Consider the following 25,281-nt stretch of genomic DNA (forward strand, 5'->3'; position numbering starts at 1 on the left):
GTGGGGAAACAACCCTTTTGAATTTATTTACTGTTTAAATGTTTTTATTTTTATTTTTAGCAGACTTGACCCTTTAAGTGCCACAGATTGTAGAATCTACATTCTTTGGATAAAAGTACCTAAGTGCCACAGAACATAGATTCTACAATCTGCAGCACTTCCAGGTTGGGGTGCAGAGGAGCAGCTTTTAAAGCCGCCCAATCCGTCCCCGTTCGTACCTCGTCCCCTTGGCAATGAGCAGAAGCCTATATCCAGTGGCCCTTGGGGTGTGATCGGCCAGTGGCCCTTAAAGAACAGCATGCTTGAAAAAAATGTGTTTTTTGCGGCCTACACTTCCTGTGCCCCCAGGATCTCCCCCGCCCACTGGATCATCAAGGATGTCGCACTTCTCCAGGACCAGTGACCCTCCTGCATCTCTTGCCTTCCTGCTTGCACAAGTAAGTGACACTACACAATTTTTACACTAACACACACTTTTACACTACATACATTCACATATATGTTGGGGGGATCAGGACGCAGTTTGCCAAGTATACACACACACACATATATGCACACATACACAATTTTCTGGCTTTTTTTTTTAAATCTCAATGTCTGTTTTTGATAATTTCATGCCATTGCAATTCTGACTGCTGATTACACTAGGTGGAAAAAAATCTTTAATTTTAGTGATTTCATTGGATTTAGTGATTTTATTGCATTCCGCAGTTACTTGTTTTTGCCCATGGAAATTTTGACCTCTAATATCCATTTGGGTGCCTCTGTTCGCCACATAGTTTGGTAAATCTATACATATTGGCCATTAAACTGGTTATTAGATCCCTGGCGTTCATCTTTGGGATTTTTTGGTTGGTATGTTGCAAAATGTGGGGCAAATAATGGGGTAAAATGCAAACTTTGTTACAAGTTTGAGAAGTTTCATAAAAAAACGCTATGTTCAGCACGTAAAAATGTATTTACCCATTTTTTATTTGTCAGAATGTGTACTTTTTTGTTGTTACATTGCAAAATGTGGGGCATATAATGGGGTGATATGCAAGTTTTGTGACAAGTTTCAGAAATTTCATAAAAACCGCTGTTAAGCATATCTTTGCAGTTTGTAAGTTTAGAACATTTAGATTGCAACAGATTTTCAGTCAGTCGTGAAAATAAGCACTGTTTTCATTTTGTGACTATGTATGCCACATAGTGGCAAATCTATGCATATTTTGTGTCAAACTATTTAGACCTCTGGCATTCCTATTTAGGATTTGTGTTCTTACTACCTAATGTTATGTGGGAGATAAGTTGCTAGAAAGTAGCAGCTTTGAGGCAATTTTCAAGTATTTCTTCAAAACTATCAATTTTGGGAAAGCACTGCGACTTCGTAGTTTTGAGTAAAAAGACATGGTTACATGAATGTATACTTTCCCACTTTTTCACCAAACTGTTCAGTGAACCCCATGCATTCATATTTAGGATGTTTTCTGTTGATACCTAATGGTATGTGGGAGATAAGATGCTATTGGATTGGAATCTTTGAGGTAATTTTCAGGTATTTTATCAAATGCACCAATTTTGGCAAAGCATTGCAATGCAGTAGTTTGGAGTAGAAATGCATGGTTACCCATTTGATTTGACTGAATGTGTACTTTCCAAAAATACATGGTTGGGGGGTCAATGTAATTACCCTGTAAATAATGTAGTAACTGTGTTAATTTTTCAGTAGTTGAAATGACTTCCTGAACAATTTGTATGCACTAACTTCATTATGGGGTCTCTTATCGCCAGATACTTTGGTGCACAATGAACATCAAACTGTTCAGCAGACCCCTGGCATTCATATTTAGGATGGTATTCGTTGGTACATTATGCTATATGGGAGATCAAATACTAGAAAGTGCAAGTGTTGAGGCAATTTCAGGTATTTCATCTAAGCTGACAAATTTGGGAAAGCACTGAGACTCAGTAGTTTAGTAGAAGGAGTAGAAAGATCTGCTTACCCATTTTGGATTCAGTTGAATGTGTACTTTCCAAAAATATTTTAGGGGAGGCAAATTGTAGTTTTTGTTTTTTACCCCCACAAAAAAATGACTTTCTGGACAATTTATATGTGCTAACTTCATTTTGGGGTCTCGGACCACCAGATACTTTGGTTATCCTATGCACAATGGACATCAAATTGTTCAGTGGACCTCTGGCATTCATATTTGGGATGTTATTTCTTTGTGCCTAACGCTAAGTGGGAGATAAGGTGGAGCCTTTGAGGCAATTTTCAGGTATTTCATCAAAACTGACCATTTTGAGAAAGCATTGTGACTTTCCAAAAATATATGATTTTGGGGGGTCAACTTATATTTGCGTTTTACCCCCACGAAAAATGCAGTGTGTTGATTATTCAGTAGCTGAATTGAGTTCGGGGACAATTTGTTTGGGCTAACTTCATTTTGGAGTCTCTAAATGCCAGATACTTTGGTAAACCTATGCACAGTGGTCATCAAACTGTTCAGTGGCCCCCTGACATTTGTACTTATATCCTGAAAATTTAGAATTTTGTTTTTAGAGCTAAATCTAAATCTTGTTCCAGAACTGGAAATACACAAAACTCAGGCAGATTTAGAAAGTTCCAGCTCTCCTTGGTGAACTAAAAATCCGATCCAGGAAATGTCCCTAAAATGAGAGAGCACAAAATGTTCAAAAAGCGTCTTGCGAGTGCAAATGAAATGCAAAATTTCAGAAAGACCCCCTATCCAGAAATCCCTAGGTAATTCTGGTTAATAAGTCACAGAGAGAGAATTCCATGACCATATAAAAACATGATGCTTTAGGCATTTGCAGGTTTTCATTATACCTTTTACAGGTATGGGATCTGTTATCCGGAAACCTGTTATCCAGAAAGGTCTCCTAAAGACTTGATACAAATAATCCAAATTTTCCAAGACTATTCCCGTTTCCTCTGTAATAATAAAACCGTACATTGTACAAACTAAGATATAAGTAATTTTTATTGAAGGCAAAACCAGCCTATTGGCTTTATTTAATGTTTAAAGTATTTTCTAGTAGACTTAAGGTATGAAAATTCAAATTACAGAAGGATCTCTTATTTGGAAAATCCTATGTCCTAAGAATTCTGCATAACAGGTCGCATATATGTAATACATAAGGTATTTTGGTGTAGCATGTAGGTGAAGGTGCATGGGAAGTACTTTGGCACCCATGTCATTTTCATTGTTCATTGGTTCTAAAGGTCGGCACATGTCAAGCCCCTTCTATTAAAGGACAGTAGAAGTGATACAACATACTTTTCCATGGAAGCTGCCATATAAACTGGCCAAGTAAAATATATGGTCGCAGCCTGGTGTATATGTCCAAGTTATTAGTAAGGTTGCAAAAATCGGAGGATAATCAAAGGCTGTATCCTCAGTAAAATATATCACTGTATTTGCTATTATAAGTGTATATCTTTAGATTTTAAACTATTGTATTTTATACACACACCACATTTATATATATATATATATATATATATATATATATATATATATATATATATATATATATATATATATATACACAGTCTAACAATATTGGCTGTAAATACAATTTACTGTCAAAGTATGTTGTGTGTGATAGACTACCATGTGTTCTTAGTTGTAATATTGTGAATAATTGGCAGTAGTAAATAAGATGCAGGACCATTTTTATTGTGATCCATGTGTCTCTGCTTTATTACGTAGCTCTGACATTTGGTCCCCCATTTGCAAAGTTATGGAAGAAATATAATTATGAATTCTATAAAAAAAAACACACTCAGAACAGAAAATCATTCTGTATGCCATTATGTCATTGTATGGGTCAGGGAATAAACAGGAAACTTAAAGCAGTGAATAATTTCTTCCCAAGGGCTTAAACATTCTGTGCTATTATTTTCTTTCAGAAGAACCCAGTTATCAAACTGATTTTTGTTTAATCCAATGCAGTGACCCTGGATTTTTGATTTAGATTTCCTACCGAGAAGATATTTTATTTCTTGCAAGTATCTAGATGTTGTTATCATATCATTTATCTCGTTAGAGTGCGGAAGGTTGATGTTGTAGCTAAACTATTAAACTGTACAAAGGTAACAGCTTGGCACACTGCCTTATTATTGGAAAATAACTTAAAGGAATACTGTCTGATACTGATACATGTTTCTTTTGCAAAACACACCAGTTAATAGTGCTGCTCCAGAAGAATTCTGCACTGAAATACATTTTTTTAAAAAAGCAAACATATTGTTTTATATTTAATTTTGAAATTTGGCACGGGGCTAAAATTCCCTAGCCCCACCTAGTGGTAGACATGAGAATAGTACCTGCTTGGTTGCTATGCTCCTGTCTGCCACTAGGTAGTAGTGGGGAGCACAACTCATGTTGTGGTATAATTCATTGGGAAGGGGAGAAACAATAGCTGTCTTAAACAGTTCCATCTTGAAGTGCTAGCTCCTTCTCAAAGCTCAGGATCAGGCACAATGACCTGAGATGGCTGCCTCTACACCAATATTAAAGCTAAATAAAATACATTTGTTGTTTCAAGAATACAATTTTAAATAGTAGAGTGAAATATTTGCAATGTAAACAGTGTAATTTAGAAATTAGAATCCCTTTAATTTCTATATTTCTTTTCTTTTATTCCCTACCACATTAACTATGTTTAGGCACCACAGACAGAAGAGATCAAGGGATGTAATAAGTCATCCCAAAAGTTTATGCCATTTTACTATAGCTCTCACTTCTGGTTGACCTTCTCACAACTTTGTTTTGTTATCTTTAAATTAAATAGTTGTTTGTATTCATGACTTTTTTTTCTACTGTATTTGCCTGGAGTCCTTTCTTGGCTCAGACTCTCTTTTTTTTTTTCTCATCAGAAAGTTCCTTATTTCTGCCAAGCTTCAAAAATGTTTATTATAAAATTTGATTGTATGGCTAGGTAAAAAGTAAACTAAAGTTAACAAAGTCAATATGAATTTTTCAGAAAATTAGAGGCCAAGCAGCCTAGTGTTGGGTATTTTTCAACGCATATTGATTTTAGGATGCAAAATCCACACTGAGTTAGGCTGGCACTAGTGATGAGTGAAATTTTCCACCAAGTTTCGACGCAAAGCGAAACAGGGCAATTTTCAGCGAAGCAAAACAGGGCAAATTCAGCCATCACTAGTTGGCACCTTCTGATAAAAAAAATCCCAGCCTGGACATATGGAGGTGCATGGCAATGATGTAGAGGGGACCACAATGGGGTGGAGCCAATGACATAAGGGGATCAGGTGGGATTAGGTCAGTAAGCAATGTGTTTAGGAGTTTTTTTTATTATCAAAATATGTGTGCAATTGGTTATGGAGGGTAATAGTAAGCCAATGCTGCAAGACATATCTAGAATTTTTAGGGGCATGTGCATATATATCTTGGGGAGACTTATTTATCAGAATTTTAATTTGCTTAATATTCATTTTTTTCCACTTCAGATAAACACATTTTAAAAAATATTTTATGATTATTTATTAAAAATCAAAATATCAAAAAACAGATTGATTAAAATCGTGAAAAAACTTGAATACCTCAATTGTGTATTTATTCTAAAAACGTGCAATAAAAAGACACTTTTAATTTGCCACAGACAGCTCACATTGACTTTACATGAACTTGGCAGCTTTTAGATGCTGAAGTTTTACAGTCACATTTTTCACATTTGACTGTAGGAATAATGGCAGCTTAAACATTAGTTTAATGACTAGGGTTTGTACTTTTTGCCTAATTTATTTAATAACAAGTTCTGTGCTCAGATAAGCAGAAGTACATTATGTAGGGAATATATATTATATATTTCCATTTGGCAAACAAAATACTTTTGTAGTAGATGTTAAGTATAAAGTAATCTACTGATTTTATGTCTTGGGAATGTATATTTTTTTTTTGTAGCACTATTCATTTAGAAAAAAAATCCCTATTTTGCATAAAAAGACATTGTAGGAAGACAAGACATTCTTCTTGACATTATAATGACGCCTGCTACACTTACCACTAGTGATGAGCGAATCTGTCCTGTTTCGCTTTGCCAAAAAATTCGGTGTGAAAAATACTCAAACCACATTGAAGTCGATGGGCATTTTTATGTGCAACTTTTTTTTTACGTGCAACAATTTTTCTTACGCAAAATACATTAAAGTCAATGGGTGTTTTTTCTTAATCGACTTTTGTGTCCTAATGCATTATTCAATGGGCATTTTTTTCTTATGGCGACTTTTTTTGTCCTAATGCATTATAGTCAATGGGCGTTTTTTCTTATGGAGATTTTTTGTCCAAATGCATTAAAGTCATTGGGCATTTTTTTCTTATGGGCGTTTGCTCTCAGCAAATTTTTCCAGGGCAAATTTTCGCAGCAGTTTAGCAAAACAATTTGCACATGGCGTAATTCAGAATTTCACTTAGAATCCATGGCTGGCCAATAAATTAGCTCATCACTACTTACCACCGGTAGTCACAAACATATTCATATCATTTCTGCTCTGACAGTACGGGGCCCATTTACTTAGCTCGAGTGAAGGAATAGAATAAAAAAACTTCGAATGATTTTTTTCAGCTACTTCGACTATCGAATTGGCTACTTCAAACCTTGACTACGACTTCGATTAGAACGATTCGAACTATAAATCGTTCGAGCAAACAGATTTTTTTTATATTCAATTTTGAAATCTGACATGGGGCTAGACATTTTGTCAATTTCCCAACTGCCCCTGGTCATGTGACTTGTGCCTGCACTTTAGGAGAGAAATGATTTCTGGCAGGCAGTTATTTTTCCTTCTCAATGTAACTGAATGTGTCTCAGTGGGACATGGGTTTTTACTATTGAGTGTTATTCATAGATCTACCAGGCAGCTGTTATCTTGTGTTAGGGAGCTGCTATCTGGTTACCTTCCCATTGTTATTTTGTTTGGCTGCTGGGGGGGAAAGGGAGGGGGGTGATATCACTCCAACTTGCAGTAAAGAGTGATTGAAGTTTATCAGAGCACAAGTCACATGACTTGGGGCAGCTGAGAAATTGACAATTTGTCTAGCCCCATGTCAGATTTCAAAATTGAATATAAAAAAATCTGTTGGCTCTTTTGAGAAATGGATTTCAGTGCAGAATTCTGCTGGAGCAGCACTATTAACTGATTCATTTTGAATTTTTTTTTTGACAGTATCCCTTTAAATTCCTTTTATCACTTACACTATGGTGCAAACTTCACTAGATGCTAAACTGATCAACTATTCCTTGTTTGCTTCTTTATGTTTCCAAACATCAACTCCCTTAATGCATTTTGCCATAATTTTGTAAACTACAACAGAAAATATTGTATTTTTTAATTTTTTTTAGAAAAAATAGTCCAATTTTTATATAATTGCTTTTCACCCAGCTGGGTGGGGGGCTCAAGTAAAGACAAAAAAACCGTGTTCACAATTCCTTGCTGCAATTTAAACAAATGGTGGCAAAAACACAAATGAGATTGCAGAAAACTATCAAAAATGTTAAATCAACCCCTAAGTGTTAAAATAAAAACCTATATTTCTGGGTTTGGTGGCTGCTGACTTGAAAAGTAACATGTTATTTCTGTTCCTAGTAAAATTGCAGAAAATGTTTTCTTTAGATCTCAGCATCCACTGCGGTTTTATTGTCTCCTAAAGAACAAATGCATGTTTGCTTTTCTTTTACATTGGAGCTGGAATCTGTAGGAACAGTAACATTTTCAAACATGGTAATATACACTTTTATTATTAGATGCCTAATAGCTTTCTACACTGTAACAAAAAAAAGAACATTGCAGATAAATTGCTAAGCCACCAGGTCATTTGTCGAGGAGAGAAGCTTGGAATTATCCTTGCGGTTATTTGTCATGACCTTAAACAAAACCTATGTGGTTCCCACTACACAGCTCAGTTTTAAGAACAGTTTAAAGGGCAATGTTAGTGTAAAGGATTTCTATTTCAATTAGGTTTCCTAAAGGATTCAAGGTTACTATTTTCAGTCAGTTTTTGAAAAGATCCAAGGTTGGTGTTTCTAGTGAGTTTACTAATGTATCCAAGGTTGCTATTTCTAGTGGGTTCTCTAAAGGATCCAAAGTTGCCATTTTCAGTTGTTTTCCTAAATTATCCAAGGTTGCCATTTCTAGTGGGTTCTCTAAAAGATCCAAAGTTGCTACTTTCAGTGGGTTTCCTAAAGTATCCAATTTTGCTATTTCTAGTGGGTGCACTAAAAGATCCAAGGTTGCTATTTCTGGTGGGTTTCCTATTGTATCCAAGGTTGCTATTTCTAGTGGGTTCTCTAAAGGATCCAACGTTTCCATTTTCAGTTGTTTTCCTAAATTATCCAAGGTTGCCATTTCTAGTGGGTTCTCTAAAAGATCCAAAGTTGCCACTTTCAGTGGGTTTCCTAAAGTATCCAATTTTGCTATTTCTAGTGGGTGCACTAAAAGATCCAAGGTTGCTATTTCTGCTGGGTTTCCTATTGTATCCAAGGTTGCTATTTCTATTGGGTTCTCGAAAAGATCCAAAGTTGCTATTTTCAGTGGGTTTCCTAAAGTATCCAATTTTGCTATTTCTAGTGGGTGCACTAAAAGATCCAAGGATGCTATTTCTGGTGGGTTTCCTAATATATCCAAGGTTGCTATTTCTAGTGTGTTCTCTAGGAAACCCACTGTAAATAGCAACCTTGGATCCTTTCGAGAACCCACTGGAAATAGCAACCTTTAAAGTATCCAAAGTTGTTATTTCTAGTAGGTTCACAAAATTATCCAATGTTGTGGATATCTAAAGGATCTATGTTTGCTATTTTAAGAGGGTATTCTACTGGATTCAAGGCTGCAATCTCCAGTGGGTTTCCCAAAGGAGTTTTTTGAAATATCTGTGGTTGCTATTTGTAGTGGATTTCTTAAATGGTTTAAAGGATGCTGTTTACAGTAGTTCTCCAACCTCTAACTATTTCAATATTTGCTTTCTTATGTTGGTTTGGGCCAGTCTGCAGAACTGCTATGAATATGATGGCTCGTGTTACCCTATTGAGAATAAAAAATGTTGCATTTGCATGCAGTGTACTATTTATTGTGAGTTATATATGAATTTAATCAACACACTGTAATTAACTTCCAAACTGTGAGAACGTAGTAAGGGGAAAATTTGCAGAATGGTCCTTTTTAAAGGGTTGTTACAACTTGCCACTGTTTAATAAAGTACCTTATATTACAGCTTCCCTACCAGGTGTTTCTGCAACATTATGCCGCCAGAAGCCATAGCCAGCTAATAAAGAGTTGTCCGAAGCGCAGTGAACACATGCAGAGAAACAATTTGGCTAGGTCTGCACCCAAATGTCCCATCTGCTTCTCTCCGTGATCTATGACATTCCTCTCCTCTGATTAATTATTCTATCACTGAGATAAACTTTTTGTAAGGGAAAAACTGTTTTTTTTTCTTTGCATTGCCAGAATAAGTCTACCTTTTCCATTTCAACTAGACATAATGAAAAATGGACTTTTCATATAACATTTTTCTTCCCTGGTGTTTGAACAAATGTTTTTGTTTTAGCCATAATCATTAAGGCTAATTCCAAGTTTTTGTTGTATGAGCTGCAATTGATAGTTGACTGTTAAAGGAAAACTATACCCCCCAAACAATGTAGGTCTCATATGTAAAACCCTGCTTGATGTAAATAAACCATTTTCATAATAATATACTTTTCCAGTAGTATGTGCCATTGGGTAATCATAAATAGAAAATCGCCATTTTTAAAAAATCAGGGCCTCCCCCTGGGATCGTACTATTCCCTGTGCACACATACATACCAACAAATCATACATGTTAGGTCACATGAGCCAATTAACAGACAGAGTTTTGTATTTTGCTTCAATACTTCTTCCTGTTACAGTTAGGGGGCATGTTTATCACCGAAATTACGTTTTTTTTTTGTTTTTTTTGTTGAATAGGTCCGTTTTTGATTGAATAGGTCCGTATTCGGCTGAATTTGAATCATACGAATTGAAGGAATAGCGCATTAGATCGAATTCGATTTGAAGTTTTTCTCAAAAACCTTTGATTTTTCAAAGTCCACCAATTGACTCCAAATGGGTTCTAAGAGGTCCCCATAGGCTAAAACAGCAATTCGGCAGGTTTTAGCTGGTGAATGGTCAAAGTTTAATTTTTAAAGAGAAAGTACATGATAAATTTCAATATTCAAATTTTCTAATTTTTTTCAAATTCAATTTGGACCATTCCCTAGTCGAAGTACACAAAAATAGCTTGAAATTCGAATTTTTTTCATTCGAAAATTCACCTTGATAAATCTTTGATAAATCTGCCCCTTAGAGTATTTCTGGTCAGGTGATCTTTGAGGCAGCACACAGACCATCACAAAATGGTGGCTCAAGGCAGGAGATGTAAAAGGGCAATATTTACTTAAATGTATAGACCAGTTTGGTAAGATTCTTTAATATGCCACTTAATATGATATAAACTATCTGTTGCTTAAGTATTCATTTGGGGGGTATAGTTTTCCTTTAAGGAATGATGTCACTAATATAAATGGATACTAAGGTAGCTCAGTACCATACTGGCCAACACATGTTTACTTTCTGCGCACATCATTTCATCTTAAACAAAGGATGGCCCCCTTTATAGGATTCACAATTCCAACTTCCAGGATTTTTTTTATTCATGGCTTAGCTGACCCCAATGTACAGGAAAGTAAATAACATTTGGCCCAATTGATTCTAATTATTAAGCCATGAAATGGGTTGAATACCCCACAGTTTGACGAGATGTGCTTTTATATCCTGACTTTTGAATGAGAATGTACATCATATTTATTATGCTGATGAATGGGTGGTAAAAGTCATTTGTTGCAGAAAAGTAGGCTTCTGTCTGTAGATTTACAGCCCAGGTACGGGACCTGTTATCCACAGTGCCTTGGACCTGGGTTTTTTGGGGTTTAACCATAACTTGTGCAATCTAATATTTTTTTAAAGATTCCTAGGTTTTTCTGATTTGTAGTGTGGGGAATATGCCTGATGTAAAGGCTATGAGCTTTAATAGAAAGAGGAAACACTTTCCATTCATGGCTAAGCATGGATTACAGGTTCATGCAATAGGGGGAACTCACAGGTACACAACAAAGCTGAAAAACACATACTATAGCTGCCATTGAGATAAATCTGTAGGGTGTTTAAAAAGTAATTTTGAAAAAACTGGACAACCTATATGACCAAAAATTTCTATTGTTTTAAGTGTTAGTATCACTTTAAATACCTTGAATTTAAATGCACAAAACAGTTTTCGTCACAACCACAGCATTTACATATTTACCAGCTGTTTGGCAATAAAGGAAGTCATTTAAGGAGAACTAACCCCCTCCCCCAATAAGAGACGCTCCTACCTACTACCCTAGATAGTCCACCCACTCTATGTCCCCTCATTCATTGATCAAGTATCAATGCAGACCAAGCGCAGCGTAGCTTATGGGCGGCACCTTTCGGATCTTCCATCTCCTTTGGGTTCTGTTCTGCTATGAACAGGAAGACTGCTCCAACTGCTTATGTGCATATAGCGCTCCCTTACAGATGAAGACTGAAGATCCAGAAGATGGCGCCCATGAGCTCCGCTGCTCTTACTCTGCATCGATACATGATACAACGTATTCAGGTCACTTTCAGGGGTGATGAACTATGCGGGGGAAAGCAGGGAGCCCTGTACTTACTGCTTGCTTAGGTCTCCCTTTCACTGTGATACAGTATGTGCCTGAACCATTTACACCAATAATGGTACCCTGCACCATCATAAGAGCCATGTTATTGTATGCCAATGGGTGCAAATTTATTCCCAGTTGCATGAATAATGAAGTGTAAGGGAAAATCTAAAATCATTCTGTGACTTTGCCACTTCTACATAATAATATAACATGAATGATGTGCTTATGTTGTTGTCTTCAACATGTCACATCCAGTTTTATTGTATGGGCATTTATAGAACAGCCATGTAATGATAAAACAATACATATAAGTATAGTCTAGTATTCAGGCCTAATACAGGTATGGGACCTGTTATCCAGAATGCTCGGGACCTGGGGTTTTCCGGATAACGGATCTTTCCGTAATTTGGGTCTTCATGCCTTAAGTCTACTTGAAATTAATTTAAACAATAAATAAACCCAATAGGCTGGTTTTGCTTCCAATAAAGATTAATTATATCTTAGTTGGGATCAAGCACAATCTACGGTTTTATTATTACAGAGAAAAAGGAAATCATTTTTAAAAATTTGGATTATTTGAATAAAATGGAGTCTATGGGAGACAGCCATTCCGTAATTCGGAGCTTTCTGGATATCGGGTTTCCGGATAAGGGATCCTATACCTGTACTGTATATCCATAAATCTTTGCTAAATAAGACACATAAAAGAATGGCAGTCTTACTGCATTTTTATTACATGTATTTAGAATGTTTTTTCCCTTAATTGCCATGAGCTAAACTGGTTTACTTGGGATACGTGCCGACCAACAAACCAAAATCAAACACTGTCAGGGGAAGAAAAGTGCAAGATTTTTTTTTCCTTTCATGCAGACACAAAAACACATGGAATTAATTAAATATGCATGTGTCTCATCCAAAGCAGTCAGCTTTTCCTTACTGAATGTTTAGTCACAGACTAAGTTGAGCCCCACTGAGATTTAAATTACCAGAGCGTAGCACCTCTCATTAACAACAAACACAGTCTAAGAGAGGTCAAACTGCAGATGATAAAATTAGCATCCTATCATTCAATTAAAAGGAAAAACCCCAATATAATGGTTAGTTTGACTGCATATTAACCTTAGTTTTGACATTTATTGTGGAAACACTATAGATATGTTGACAAGCAAAGGAGGCTATTATTTAATTAATGTGATTTTATTTCCTTATTTCTTGCCAGTAGTACACAAGAAAGCTTTCTAGAGAGCCTCAACACTTAGATTTATACTTATTCCAGGAATATACAGGTGAAATGTACTGTAATTGCCCCTTAGGAATTCAGCAATGGCGTATACATTCCAGATGTTCTGTAAAAAGTGCTACAAATGCTGTATCTGTAGAAAAGCTAGCTGGTATGATTAACTGTCATTGTTTTTCTGCAGAGTCCAAAACAGAATTTAAATGTTTTCTATTAAGAATGCGTTACAGTAGAAATAATCTCTCTTTATTGTATTTATCCCTATATATATTGTTACTGGTTACAGGCAAAATGAATGCTTAGTGATTTGCCTGAGGAATTAATGAGGGTATAAACATAGATCCTATGCTTTAGAATGATTGTCTTGCCTCACTTAGTGATTTATTGTGTGTATTTGTATCATGTAGTGGAGAATATGTGATGATTAATATGGAATCACTGTCAGGTTGTCTGGGAATTCAGCTGTTTAATAAATATTTGTTAAATATTGAAAAAACTGACGGAAAGGAAAAAATGCCAGGAATAATTTCAAATGTATTGAACACTCCCAGTGTTTTAGGTTTCTATATACTGATCTATTTAAAGGATCCTTTGCAAATGTTTTTCTAAATTAAATATACTTCTCTTGCCTGGTCTCAAGAAACAGCATGACTTTACTTCCATACTGTATAGCAGTGTGTACGCTTCTAGGGTCATGGCACAACAAGCCTATTCAGACATTAGGGAAGCATTAAAAATGGCATAAAAAATAATGGCATCTAAAAACTCAGTGAGCTGCAGATTCCACTACCTCAACTGCACGTACCCCTTTAGGTGCTTCTATGCTAGCTGAAAATGCCACGTGTTTTGGCCATTGACTATAAGTAGAAGACCACCCCAATAACAGATGAATTTAAAGGGATCCTGTCATGGGAAAAACATTTTTTCAAAATGAATCAGTTAATAGTGCTGCTCCAGCAGAATTCTGCACTGAAATCCATTTCTCAAAAGAGCAAACAGATTTTTTTATATTCACTTTTAAAATATGACATGAGGCTAGACATTTTGTCAATTTCCCAGCTGCCCCCAGTCATGTGACTTGTGCCTGCACTTTAGGAGAGAAATGCTTTCTGGCAGGCTGCTGTTTTTCCTTCTCAATGTAACTGAATGTGTCTCAATGAGACATGGGTTTTTACTATTGAGTGTTGTTCTTAGATCTACCAGGCAGCTGTTATCTTGTGTTAGGGAGCTGCTATCTGGTTACCTTCCCATTGTTCTTTTGTTTGGCTGCTGGGGGGAAAAAGGGAGGGGGTGATATCACTCCAATTTGCAGTACAGCAGTAAAGAGTGATTAAAGTTTATCAGAGCACAAGTCACATGACTTGGGGCAGCTGGGAAATTGACAATATGTCTAGCACCATGTCAGATTTCAAAATTGAATATTAAAAAATCTGTTTGCTCTTTTGAGAAATGGATTTCAGTGCAGAATTCTGCTGGAGCAGCATTATTAACTGATCCATTTTAAAAAAACGTTTTTTTCCCATGACAGTATCCCTTTAAGGACAGTTACAAACAAAGAGCATCAGTCACCATTATTCACAAAATTCTTGCAAAAGCAAGGAAAAAGCATCTGTATTCTTAATGGATTTGTTCCTCGATTTAACAATCATATTGTTTTTACTTAGTTTAGTCTAAAATTATAACAATATATGCTATAAGTTACACAGCAATTCTAAAGATGGCAGTGAGGAGAGATCAATATAGCAAGGTGAGAATCAGATCATTCCAGTGGTGACTATTTTCATAAATCCATTTAGAAAACTGCTTAATAAATCCACACCGTACGCTGGAAATATTTTTGCTATTAAGTTACATGGAATAAAATTAAAGAATATAAAATAATTAACACGAATATTTATCTGCAGTTAAAAAACAGTGGATTTACATGTTATTTCCTAATTAACTTGTAGGTGATGTGTGTGACCCAAACCCGTGTGAAAATGGGGGAATCTGTTTGTCAAGCTTATCTGATGAGTCCTTTTCATGTGAGTGTCCAGCTGGCTTCAGTGATCTCAACTGTTCTAGTGTTATGGAGGTTGGTAAGTGTAAACTTCAGGTTAAAGTCCAGAATGACTTGATTTGTGTTTTTGCTTGTAACTTTAGAGTGTGTAGTGTCTGAGATACAAGTTTTACTCTAGTGGAACAAATTCTAAATTACATTTTAGTCTTCAACAACGTAAATTAATATTACTGTGCAAAGCATTTATATGTGTACCTTGTACTTGATCTTAACTAACCAGGCATACATCCATAATTGTGGCAAAATGATCCCATTGGGTTTTGTAATTCTTAAATGCTTGTTAGTAGCCTTCAAGTGGTAGTAACACCTCGAGTTTTGTGCTTAGATCTCTACTTTAAGGCAATTATAACTATTAATCACACAATTACTGATGTAAACCCACAAATTAGTAAAATATATTGTTTTAAATAAACAGTCCACCTATGTGAACTATGTCCAATTTACATAGAAAGAAGTCACATTGAGGAAAATGTTCTAAAGCACCTGAGTGTCACTATGCTTTTAAGGTACGGTGATGCAAATAACAGAGGCATCGCTAATGCATAAAACTTGGTTTCCTAAGAATTCTGAATAGATGCTATATGTAACAACTCACCCTGGTGGTCTAGCGGTAGGAGTCTGACAGGGACGCCTGTCGCCCCCTCGGCAGGGACGCCCGCCACGAGGCTCTTCTGCCTCCATGTCTGCCGTTTCTTAGGACGCACGTGGCGCGCCTCTGCTTCTTTTGAAGGCGCATTCCAGGGGCGAGAGATTATAAAAGGAGTATAAAAGGAGCATTTTGGCTGCAGATCTTTGCCCGTTATAGGATCATTCCTCGTGAGTTCCTTGTGCTCTGTATTTGTATTCCTGCTTGTTATCTGATATTGATTCCTGTTTTTGACCCCTGCCTGCCTGACTAATCTGACTTCTGGTATCCTGACCCCTGCATGGTAATTTGACTATTCTAATCTCTGTAATCTGACCTGTGCCTGTCTTGACTCCTCTCGATTGATTGCCCGGCTTTGACCCTTGCCTGTCCGACTTCATTTGAATTCCGCCTGCACTGACCCACATGATTTGACTTCGCTATCTGTCTACACCTTGTACTGTGACCTTCTGCCCAAAAGACTTTGCTTTACCGGTATGCCCCTTTGCTCGTCCAAAATCTCTCGCTTATATGACCTGGTGGCATTCCAGAGAGGAATTGTAGGTCTCTATCAAGAGTATAATGATTATAATCACTGCAAAGTATTTTACAATGTAAATGAATATTTTTTAAAAATATATACAGATTTTCCCAAATATCAAGATCTGTTTTTTAGTTTGTTCTAACTAGTGATGAGCAAATCTGTCCTGTTTCACTTTGCCTAAAAATTAGCGAAACCGCGAAAACAATTCGAGAAACGGCGCCAAATTATTTTTACGTGCGACAATTTTTTTACACATGCAACAATTATTTTCGCTCCAAATGCATTAACGTCAATAGGAGTTTTTTTTGTGGCAGCTTTTTTGTCTGTGTGACTTTTTTGTTTTGTAAATGTATCAAAGTCAATGGATGTCATCAAGTTGAACCTGTCAGTCTATCTATCTATCTATCTATCTATCTATCTATCTATCTATCTATCTATCTCCTAACTGCCAGTTGATCCAGAGGAAGGCAAAAAACCCACATTTGAAGCCTTTCCAATTTGCCTCAGAGGGGGTAAAATTCCTTCCTGATTCCAGGATGGCAATCGGACTAGTCCCTGGATCAACTAGTACTATGAGCTATCTTCCATAACCCTGTATTCCCTCACTTGCTAAAAAGCCATCCAACCCCTTCTTAAAGCTATCTAATGTATCAGCCTGTACAAGTGATTCAGGGAGAGAATTCCACATCTTCACAGCTCTCCCTGTAAAAAAACCCCTTCCAAATATTTAGGCGGAACCTCTTTTCTTCTAATCGGAATGGGTGACCTCTTGTCAGCTGGAAAGACCTACTGGTAAATAAAGCATTAGAGAGATTATTATATGATCCCCTTATATATTTATACATAGTTATCATATAACCCCTTAAGCGTCTCTCCTCCATCATGAACAACAAGACCTTATTTGCCCTTGAAGCTGCTGACTGGCATTGCATGCCAAGTTTATTATCCACAAAGACCTTTATTATCTACAAGGTCCTTTTCCATAATGGATTTGCCTAGTGCAGCCATAATGGATTTGCCTAGTGCAGTCCGATTAAGGGTATAAGTGGCTTGGATATTTTTACATCCCAGGTGCATGACTTTACATTTATCAACATTGAATCTAATCTGCCACTTAGCTGCCCAGTTTGCCAGTTTGTCAATATCCTTTTGCAAGGATGCCGCATCCTGGATGGAATTAATTAGGCTGAATAGTTTTGTGTCATCTGCAAACACTGTTACATTGCTTACAATACCCTCCCCTAAGTCATTAATGAACAAGTTAAATAAAAGTGGACCTAATACGGAGCCCTGAGAGACCCCACTAAGAACCTTAGCAGAGAATGTACCATTAACAACCACCCTCTGTACCCGATCCTGTAGCCAGTTTCTTATCCATGTGCAAACAACAATACAGGCACAAAGAAGAAGACAAACAAGTGCAAAAGTTTGATCATTGTCCTACGTAGGTAGGTAACATTCTAGTGCTCCAAAGGGTAGGGTCTGAGTTTCCTTTTGTAGCGGTTAAGAGAGTGTTAGAGAAGGAATACAGGGATGACATTACAGAGGCAAGGAGCCACAAGACAGAAAGGTTTCAGATGAGATATGGTGGAGATATCGATAGTCTAAAGAGACAGTGGCTTTGAGATAAGTGGTGGAGACAGCCAGGGCAGAAAAGTGAGGAAATGTAGTGAGGAGCAGAGGAGTGCACATCTTTGAATATAAGCAGAAGGAATTTGTATGCTATCCGTTGCTTAACTGACAGTCATGATATAGATTGTGTGCAGGGAAGAGAGAGAGAGACCAGTTAGTAGGAGGTTACAGTATTCTAGGTGGGAAGGATAAGGGCATTGATTATTGTTTCAGCAGGAAGGCAGCAGAGAGGATTTTGTGACTGAGGGATCCAGGGGGTTGGTGTGGGGGGCACCTGAGGCTGCAGGCCTGGTAGGCCCTGGTTCCCCACAGTCTGAAGCTGTTGGTTATACTATGAAAGAGCAAATTTACTGGGTACAACATCTGAAATAATTGTGCTGAAACTGAGAGTCCCAGGCTCATATAACCTAGTGTTCAAAATCAGACTTCCTCATTTCTAGTATTTTCTGAGCTAATTCAAAGTAACAAAACCCCAACTCTTTGAAAATATAAACAATTTGGGTGTTGTTAGACAAGATTCACAAGAACTGCTTGACCTAAGAGACAGTTCAGGTAAAGGCTAAGTCTGGATGTGTAAAGCTGGACATAGCCAAGGCTAGTTATTGTGTATTAATCTATCCTCTACATATCTGGACTTATACTTTTTTTGAGAGATGGAATCACTTAGTTTGCACCAAATCTGGGAATGTAAATGCAGACACAGGCATGGAATTAGTAAACTGCCTGCCTTTAGCAAAGCCCAGCTCCCCTACCCAGGATACTAAATAGTTATTCATAAACTCCAATGCGACACATTCTTCCAATAAAAACAGTTTTTATACCCTAGGATAGTATGTCTTTAATCATCTTTCCAATTGCTGACACAAAACACGAATGAGCAAGAGTAGTATGGGGGTTCTGAACACCAGATAATCCCACACAGCTATCATGTAGTCCTTTAAGTAAATTCTGAACCAGAAGCAATGGATTTATTATACAATAAAACTCTTACACAAACACATCATGTAAATATCTTGCAAAGAATGTGGATTTGGGAGATAAGAATTAACATATTTCACGGTTTGCTGTAGTATGGTTTATAATACTAATACTAATACAATATTGCTTTTAGTACAGTATATCCTTAGCTTTGAAATAAAACAATATAAATATATTTTATAATATATAGAAAGAGCAAAGCCTTATTTTTCTTGGTATATTAAAAAAATTGATGTTTTCCCTTCCTGTTTGTTTTTTTCCTTTTCTGTTTTAAAAAAGCAACATTACAAATATACCAAAAATGTATCTATTCATGAATTATTACCGTTATGCAGTGCAGCTGCCCATTTTGTATTTAGAGGGTCCACAGAAAGGTTTGATTGTAGTGTTGTTGTGCATAAGATGAAAAATGGGAGACATTTACTACAGAGCCTATACTAGCAAAGTGCCTTGCCATCATTATGACTTATGGGCTGTATTCAATTAACTTTGTGATCCCTTCTAATGGAAGATGAAGCAAAACAAAAAATATTGTTTGTAGAATTGGTTAAGGGTTCATTTACTAATGTTAGAGGTGCAAGCTCCTTTTTATTGAGTTTTCTCAAGAAAATATTTTTTCCATATAAAACATTTCAAAATAAAAATAATACAAAAACAAAAGTTATCCAGTGGTCAAGAAGTAGACATTTACAGTTACATCAGTTTTATATAGTAATCACCTAGGATTGCATCCATATGTCATTCCACTGAAACATGTACATAAATAATAAACAGTGGGGCACTAAGTGTGCATTACTAAGGTTGGGCGTAGGGGTAACTCCCTTGCTTTACCCCTTCACACAGTTATACAAGTTGTTATTACATATAGGTATATCTCATAGACTCATTTCAGTGGCTGTTTCTCCTAAGATCCCCCTCGGGCACAGTAAGTTCCTAGGTACCGTGTTTCCAATATATTTTAGCCTTATATATACTCCCATCTCAAGCGGTCAGTTCAATGGTCTGGACGCTAGATATATGAATTGTCCCAAATCTCTGAATTATATTACCTGCAACGGTCCTCCCATTTGGGCTATGTCCCAGTTATTCCAAATTTTATTGAGGGTCATGCTCTTGACCTTATATTCTGCCACTCATGCTGCCCATCCAACTTAATTAACTCTCCCTACCCTCTGTCTGACCATCATCTACTCTCCTTTCAGATACTGCTTTCACCTGCACCTTCACAACCATCTCTCTCTACCCACACGTACAGAAACCTTAATGCCTTTGAACCACAACAATTATCAACAGTATCAGCACAATCCATATCTCATATTAATACTCTCTCCTGTCCCAATATGGCAGCTTCTCTCTACAACGATGCCCTTTCAACAGCACTTGACTCCCTTGCACCTTCTACCACCCGTTACAGCCGGCCAGCTAGACCCCAACCCTGGCACACTAGTGTAACACAGTACCTCAGAAGATGTAGTAGATCAGCTGAGCGACGGTGGAGAAAGTCACAAACTGATCCTGACTTCATCCACTTCAAATTCATGCTCTCCTGCTATATACCGAGCTCTATCATTAGCCAAAGAACAATACTTCTCTTATCTAATATCTACTATGTCCTCCAAACCACAGCAGCTGTTTGCCACATTTAACTCGCTCCTATGCCCCCCTCCACCTCCTCCACCTATTAATGTTACCGCCCAAGACCTTGCTCATTTCTTTAATGAAAAAATCGATCTCATTAGGCTGAGCATACCGTCCGACAACAATCTCAGACCAATGTGCAGTCCACTCACATATACTTTGCACTCCTTCACCCCTGCAACTCTAGATGAAGTTAGCAAACTTCTAGCCATCTCAAAACCCACCACCTGCTCCCTTGACCCCATACCCTCTCGCCTTCTCCACCCAATCTCTGATACACTCTCTCCTGCACTTACCCACCTATTCAATCTTTCACTCTCTACTGGTACCTTTCCATCATTATACAAACAAGCACTAATCACTCCTATCCTCAAAAAACCTTCCCTTGATCCCAGCTCTCCCACTAACTATCGACCGGTCTCCCTTCTTCCATTCGCATCCAAATTACTAGAAAGGCTTGTATACAAACGCCTGATCCAGCATCTCACTCACAACTCCCTTCTCGACCCATTGCAATCTGGCTTCCGCCCATCACACTCGACTGAAACTGCACTCACCAAACTAACCAATGATCTTCTATTGGCAAAGTCTAAAGGTCATTATTCCATTCTAATCCTTCTAGATCTCTCTGCAGCCTTTGACACAGTTGACCACACACTCCTCCTTGACATTCTACACTCAGCTGGCATTCGGGACACTGCTCTTTCATGGTTTACATCTTATCTGTCTGACCGTTCCTTTAAAGTTTCCTTCTCTAACTCTACTTCTACTACTTTCCCACTCTCTGTTGGAGTTCCTCAAGGCTCTGTTCTTGGCCCCCTGCTGTTCTCGCTCTATACAACTTCACTAGGGAAACTCATTCAGTCATTTGGACTTCAGTATCACCTTTATGCTGATGACACCCAGCTCTACTTGTCTATAGGGATGTAGCGAACGTCGGAAAAAAAGTTCGCGAACATATTCGCGAACTTGCGCAAAAATGCGAGCGGTTCGCGAACGGTTCGCGAACCCCATAGACTTCAATGGGAAGGCGAACTTTAACATCTAGAAAAGACATTTCTGGCCAGAAAAATGATTTTAAAGTTGTTTAAAGGGTGCAACGACCTGGACAGTGGCATGCCAGAGGGGGATCAAGGGCAAAAATGTATCTGAAAAATCTGCCTGTGTGTGCTTGGAAGAGATAGTGTAGGGGGAGAGCTGTTAGTGATTTCAGGGACAGATGATAGTAAGCTTGCTGGCTAGTAATCTGCTTGATACTGCTCTGTATTGGAGGGACAGAAGTCTGCAGGGATTTGAGGGACATTTTAGCTTAGGTAGCTTTGCTGGCTAGTAATCTACTGTTCTCTTTAAACAACTGCCATACGTTGACCTTGTAGGCATTGTTTGCCCAGTTTTTTTGGACGCAGCCACTGAAGCACAGTTGCCAGAAAAAATATGCCATATAAATGCTGAAAATAGTAATTTTTCGCCATACGTTGACCTTGTAGACATTGTTTGCCCAGTTTTTTTGGACGCAGCCACTGAAGCACAGTTGCCAGAAAAATTATGCCATATAAATGCTGAAAATATAAATTTTTTTGGTTGCAGCCACTGAAGCACAGAGGCCAGAAAAATTATGCCATATAAATGCAGAAAATATGCATTTTTTTGGTCGCAGCCACTGAAGCACAGTTGCCAGAATAATTATGCCATATAAATGCTGAAAATATAAATTTTTTTGGTTGCAGCCACTGAAGCACAGAGGCCAGAAAAATTATGCCATATAAATGCAGAAAATATGCATTTTTTTGGTCGCAGCCACTGAAGCACAGTTGCCAGAAAAAATATGCCATATAAATGCTGAAAATAGTCATTTTTTGCCATATACGTTGAGTCAACGTATGGCAAAAAATTACTATTTTCAGCATTTATATGGCATATTTTTTCTGGCCTCTGTGCTTCAGTGGCTGCGGCCAAAAAAACTGGGCAAACAATGCCTACAAGGTCAACGTCGTTGACCTTGTAGGCATTGTTTGCCCAGTTTTTTTGGCCGCAGCCACTGAAGCACAGAGGCCAGAAAAAATATGCCATATAAATGCTGAAAATAGTAATTTTTTTGGTCGCAGCCACTGAAGCACAGTTGCCAGAAAAATTATGCCATATAAATGCTGAAAATATAAATTTTTTTGGTTGCAGCCACTGAAGCACAGAGGCCAGAAAAATTATGCCATATAAATGCTGAAAATATAAATTTTTTGGTTGCAGCCACTGAAGCACAGAGGCCAGAAAAATTATGCCATATAAATGCAGAAAATATGCATTTTTTTGGTCGCAGCCACTGAAGCACAGTTGCCAGAAAAATTATGCCATATAAATGCAGAAAATATGCATTTTTTTGGACGCAGCCACTGAAGCACAGTTGCCAGAAAAAATATGCCATATAAATGCTGAAAATAGTCATTTTTTGCCATACGTTGACCTTGTAGACATTGTTTGCCCAGTTTTTTTGGTTGCAGCCACTGAAGCACAGAGGCCAGAAAAAATTAAACCAGTAGGGTTTGCACCCTAGTTTGTAACGGTGGCGGAGGGGAGGAGGACGCTAAAGGACAGCTGTGTGTGGAGTCATGAGGCTTGAAGAGAAGGACAGCTGCATAGAAGTCAGAACAAGTCTTCCGGCGTGCAGTAACCCTCCGAGATCCACCCCTCATTCATTTTAATAAAGGTCAGGTAATCGACACTTTTGTGACCTAGGCGAGTTCTCTTCTCAGTTACAATCCCTCCTGCTGCACTGAAGGTCCTTTCTGAGAGCACACTTGAGGCTGGGCAAGACAAGAGGTTCATGGCAAATTGTGACAGCTCTGGCCACAGATCAAGCCTGCGCACCCAGTAGTCCAGGGGTTCATCGCTCCTCAGAGTGTCGATATCTGCAGTTAATGCCAGGTAGTCCGCTACCTGCCGGTCGAGGCGTTCTTTGAGGGTGGATCCAGAAGGGTTGTGGCGCTGCCTTGGACAGAAAAACATTTGCATGTCTGACGTTACAGACTGGCCAAAGGGCTTTGTCCTTGCAGGTGTGCTCGTGGCAGGATTACTGGCACCTCTGCCCCTGGAATGTTGATGAGTTCCTGAAGTGACATCACCCTTAAAAGCATTGTACAACATGTTTTGCAGGCTGGTTTGTAAATGCCGCATCTTTTCGGACTTGTGGTATGTTGGTAACATTTCTGACACTTTATGCTTGTACCGAGGGTCTAGTAGCGTTGCGACCCAGTACAGGTCCTTCTCCTTAAGCCTCTTGATACGGGGGTCCTTCAACAGGCATGACAGCATGAAAGACCCCATTCTCACAAGGTTGGATGCAGAGCTATCCATCTCCGCTTCCTCATTATCAAGGACTGCATCATCCACGGTCTCCTCCCCCCAGCCACGTACAAGACCAGGGGTCCCCAAAAGGTCACCACTAGCCCCCTGGGAAGCCTGCTCCTGTTGGTCCTCCTCCTCCTCCTCCACAAAGCCACCTTCCTCCTCTGACTCCACTTCTGGCACCTCTCCCTGCGTTGCAGCAGGTGCCTGGGTTCGTTCTGGTGATTCCGACCAGAAATCGTGCGCTTCCAGCTCCTCGTCACGCTGGTCTACAGCCTCATCTGTCACTCGTCGCACGGCACGCTCCAGGAAGAAAGCGAAGGGTATTAGGTCGCTGATGGTGCCTTCGGTGCGACTGACCATATTTGTCACCTCTTCAAAAGGTCGCATGAGCCTGCAGGCATCGCGCATAAGCACCCAGTAACGGGGGAAAAAAAATCCCCAGCTGTGCAGATCCAGTCCTACCACCCAGTTCAAAAAGGTACTCGTTGACGGCCCTTTGTTGTTGCAGCAGACGTTCCAACATAAGGAGCGTTGAATTCCAGCGAGTCTGGCTGTCAGAAATCAAACGCCTGACTGGCATGTTGTAGCGCTGCTGAATGTCAGCAAGGCGTGCCATGGCTGTGTAGGAACGTCTGAAATGGGCCGACACCTTTCTGGACTGGGTGAGAACGTCCTGGAATCCTGGGTACTTGGAGACAAAACGTTGGACTATTAAATTTAACACATGTGCCATGCAGGGCACATGTGTTAAATTGCCTAGTCTCAACGCTGCCAACAGATTGCTTCCATTGTCACACACCACTTTTCCGATCTGCAGTTGGTGTGGGGTCAGCCACCGATCGGCCTGTGACTGCAGAGATGACAGGAGTACAGATCCGGTATGGTTTTTGCTTTCCAGGCACGTCATCCCCAAGACAGCGTGACAACGGCGTACCTGGCACGTCGAATAGCCTAGGGGGAGCTGGGGGTGCACAGGTGTGGAGGAGGAGAAGGAGGACCCAGCAGCAGAGTAAGAAGAAGAAGAAGACGAGGTAGAGAGCGATGGAGGAGTAGAGGTGGTGGCAGAACCGCGTGCAATCCGTGGCGGTGACACCAACTCCACTGTTGTTGTTGAGCTAACCCATTCCCTGCTTCCCAGCCATTACCAAGTTCACCCAGTGGGCAGTGTAGGTGACATACCTGCCCTGACCATGCTTGGAGGACCATGCGTCAGTAGTCATATGGACCTTTGGCCCAACACTAAGTGACAGAGATGCGGTAACTTGGCTCTGCACATGTTGGTACAGGTGTGGTATTCCCTTTTTAGAAAAAAAATTGCGGCTGGGTACCTTCCACTGCGGTGTCCCAATTGCTACAAATTTGCGGAAGGCCTCAGAGTCCACCAGCTGGTATGGTAAAAGCTGGCGGGCTAAGAGTGCAGACAAGCCAGCTGTCAGACGCCGGGCAAGGGGGTGACAGTCAGACATTGGCTTCTTACGCTCAAACATGGCCTTCAC

The 25,281-nt window shown here is 38.8% G+C and overlaps 1 protein-coding gene across 3 annotated transcripts in view; it reads left to right on the plus strand.

Annotated features, from left to right (window-relative positions):
• edil3.L (EGF like repeats and discoidin domains 3 L homeolog) overlaps positions 1-25,281 on the plus strand; it is a 337,031-nt gene that overhangs the window by 76,946 nt on the left and 234,804 nt on the right. Inside the window, 1 exon segment of one of the 3 annotated variants that reach the window (NM_001090936.2) lies at positions 14,917-15,045. The exons of 1 other annotated variant lie outside the window; for it this stretch is intronic. In NM_001090936.2, coding sequence (NP_001084405.1) covers positions 14,917-15,045 — 129 coding nt within the window. 3 annotated transcript variants of the gene reach the window in all.

The sequence above is a fragment of the Xenopus laevis genome, chromosome 1L, assembly GCF_017654675.1.
Source record: "Xenopus laevis strain J_2021 chromosome 1L, Xenopus_laevis_v10.1, whole genome shotgun sequence".
Taxonomy (NCBI): domain Eukaryota; kingdom Metazoa; phylum Chordata; class Amphibia; order Anura; family Pipidae; genus Xenopus; species Xenopus laevis.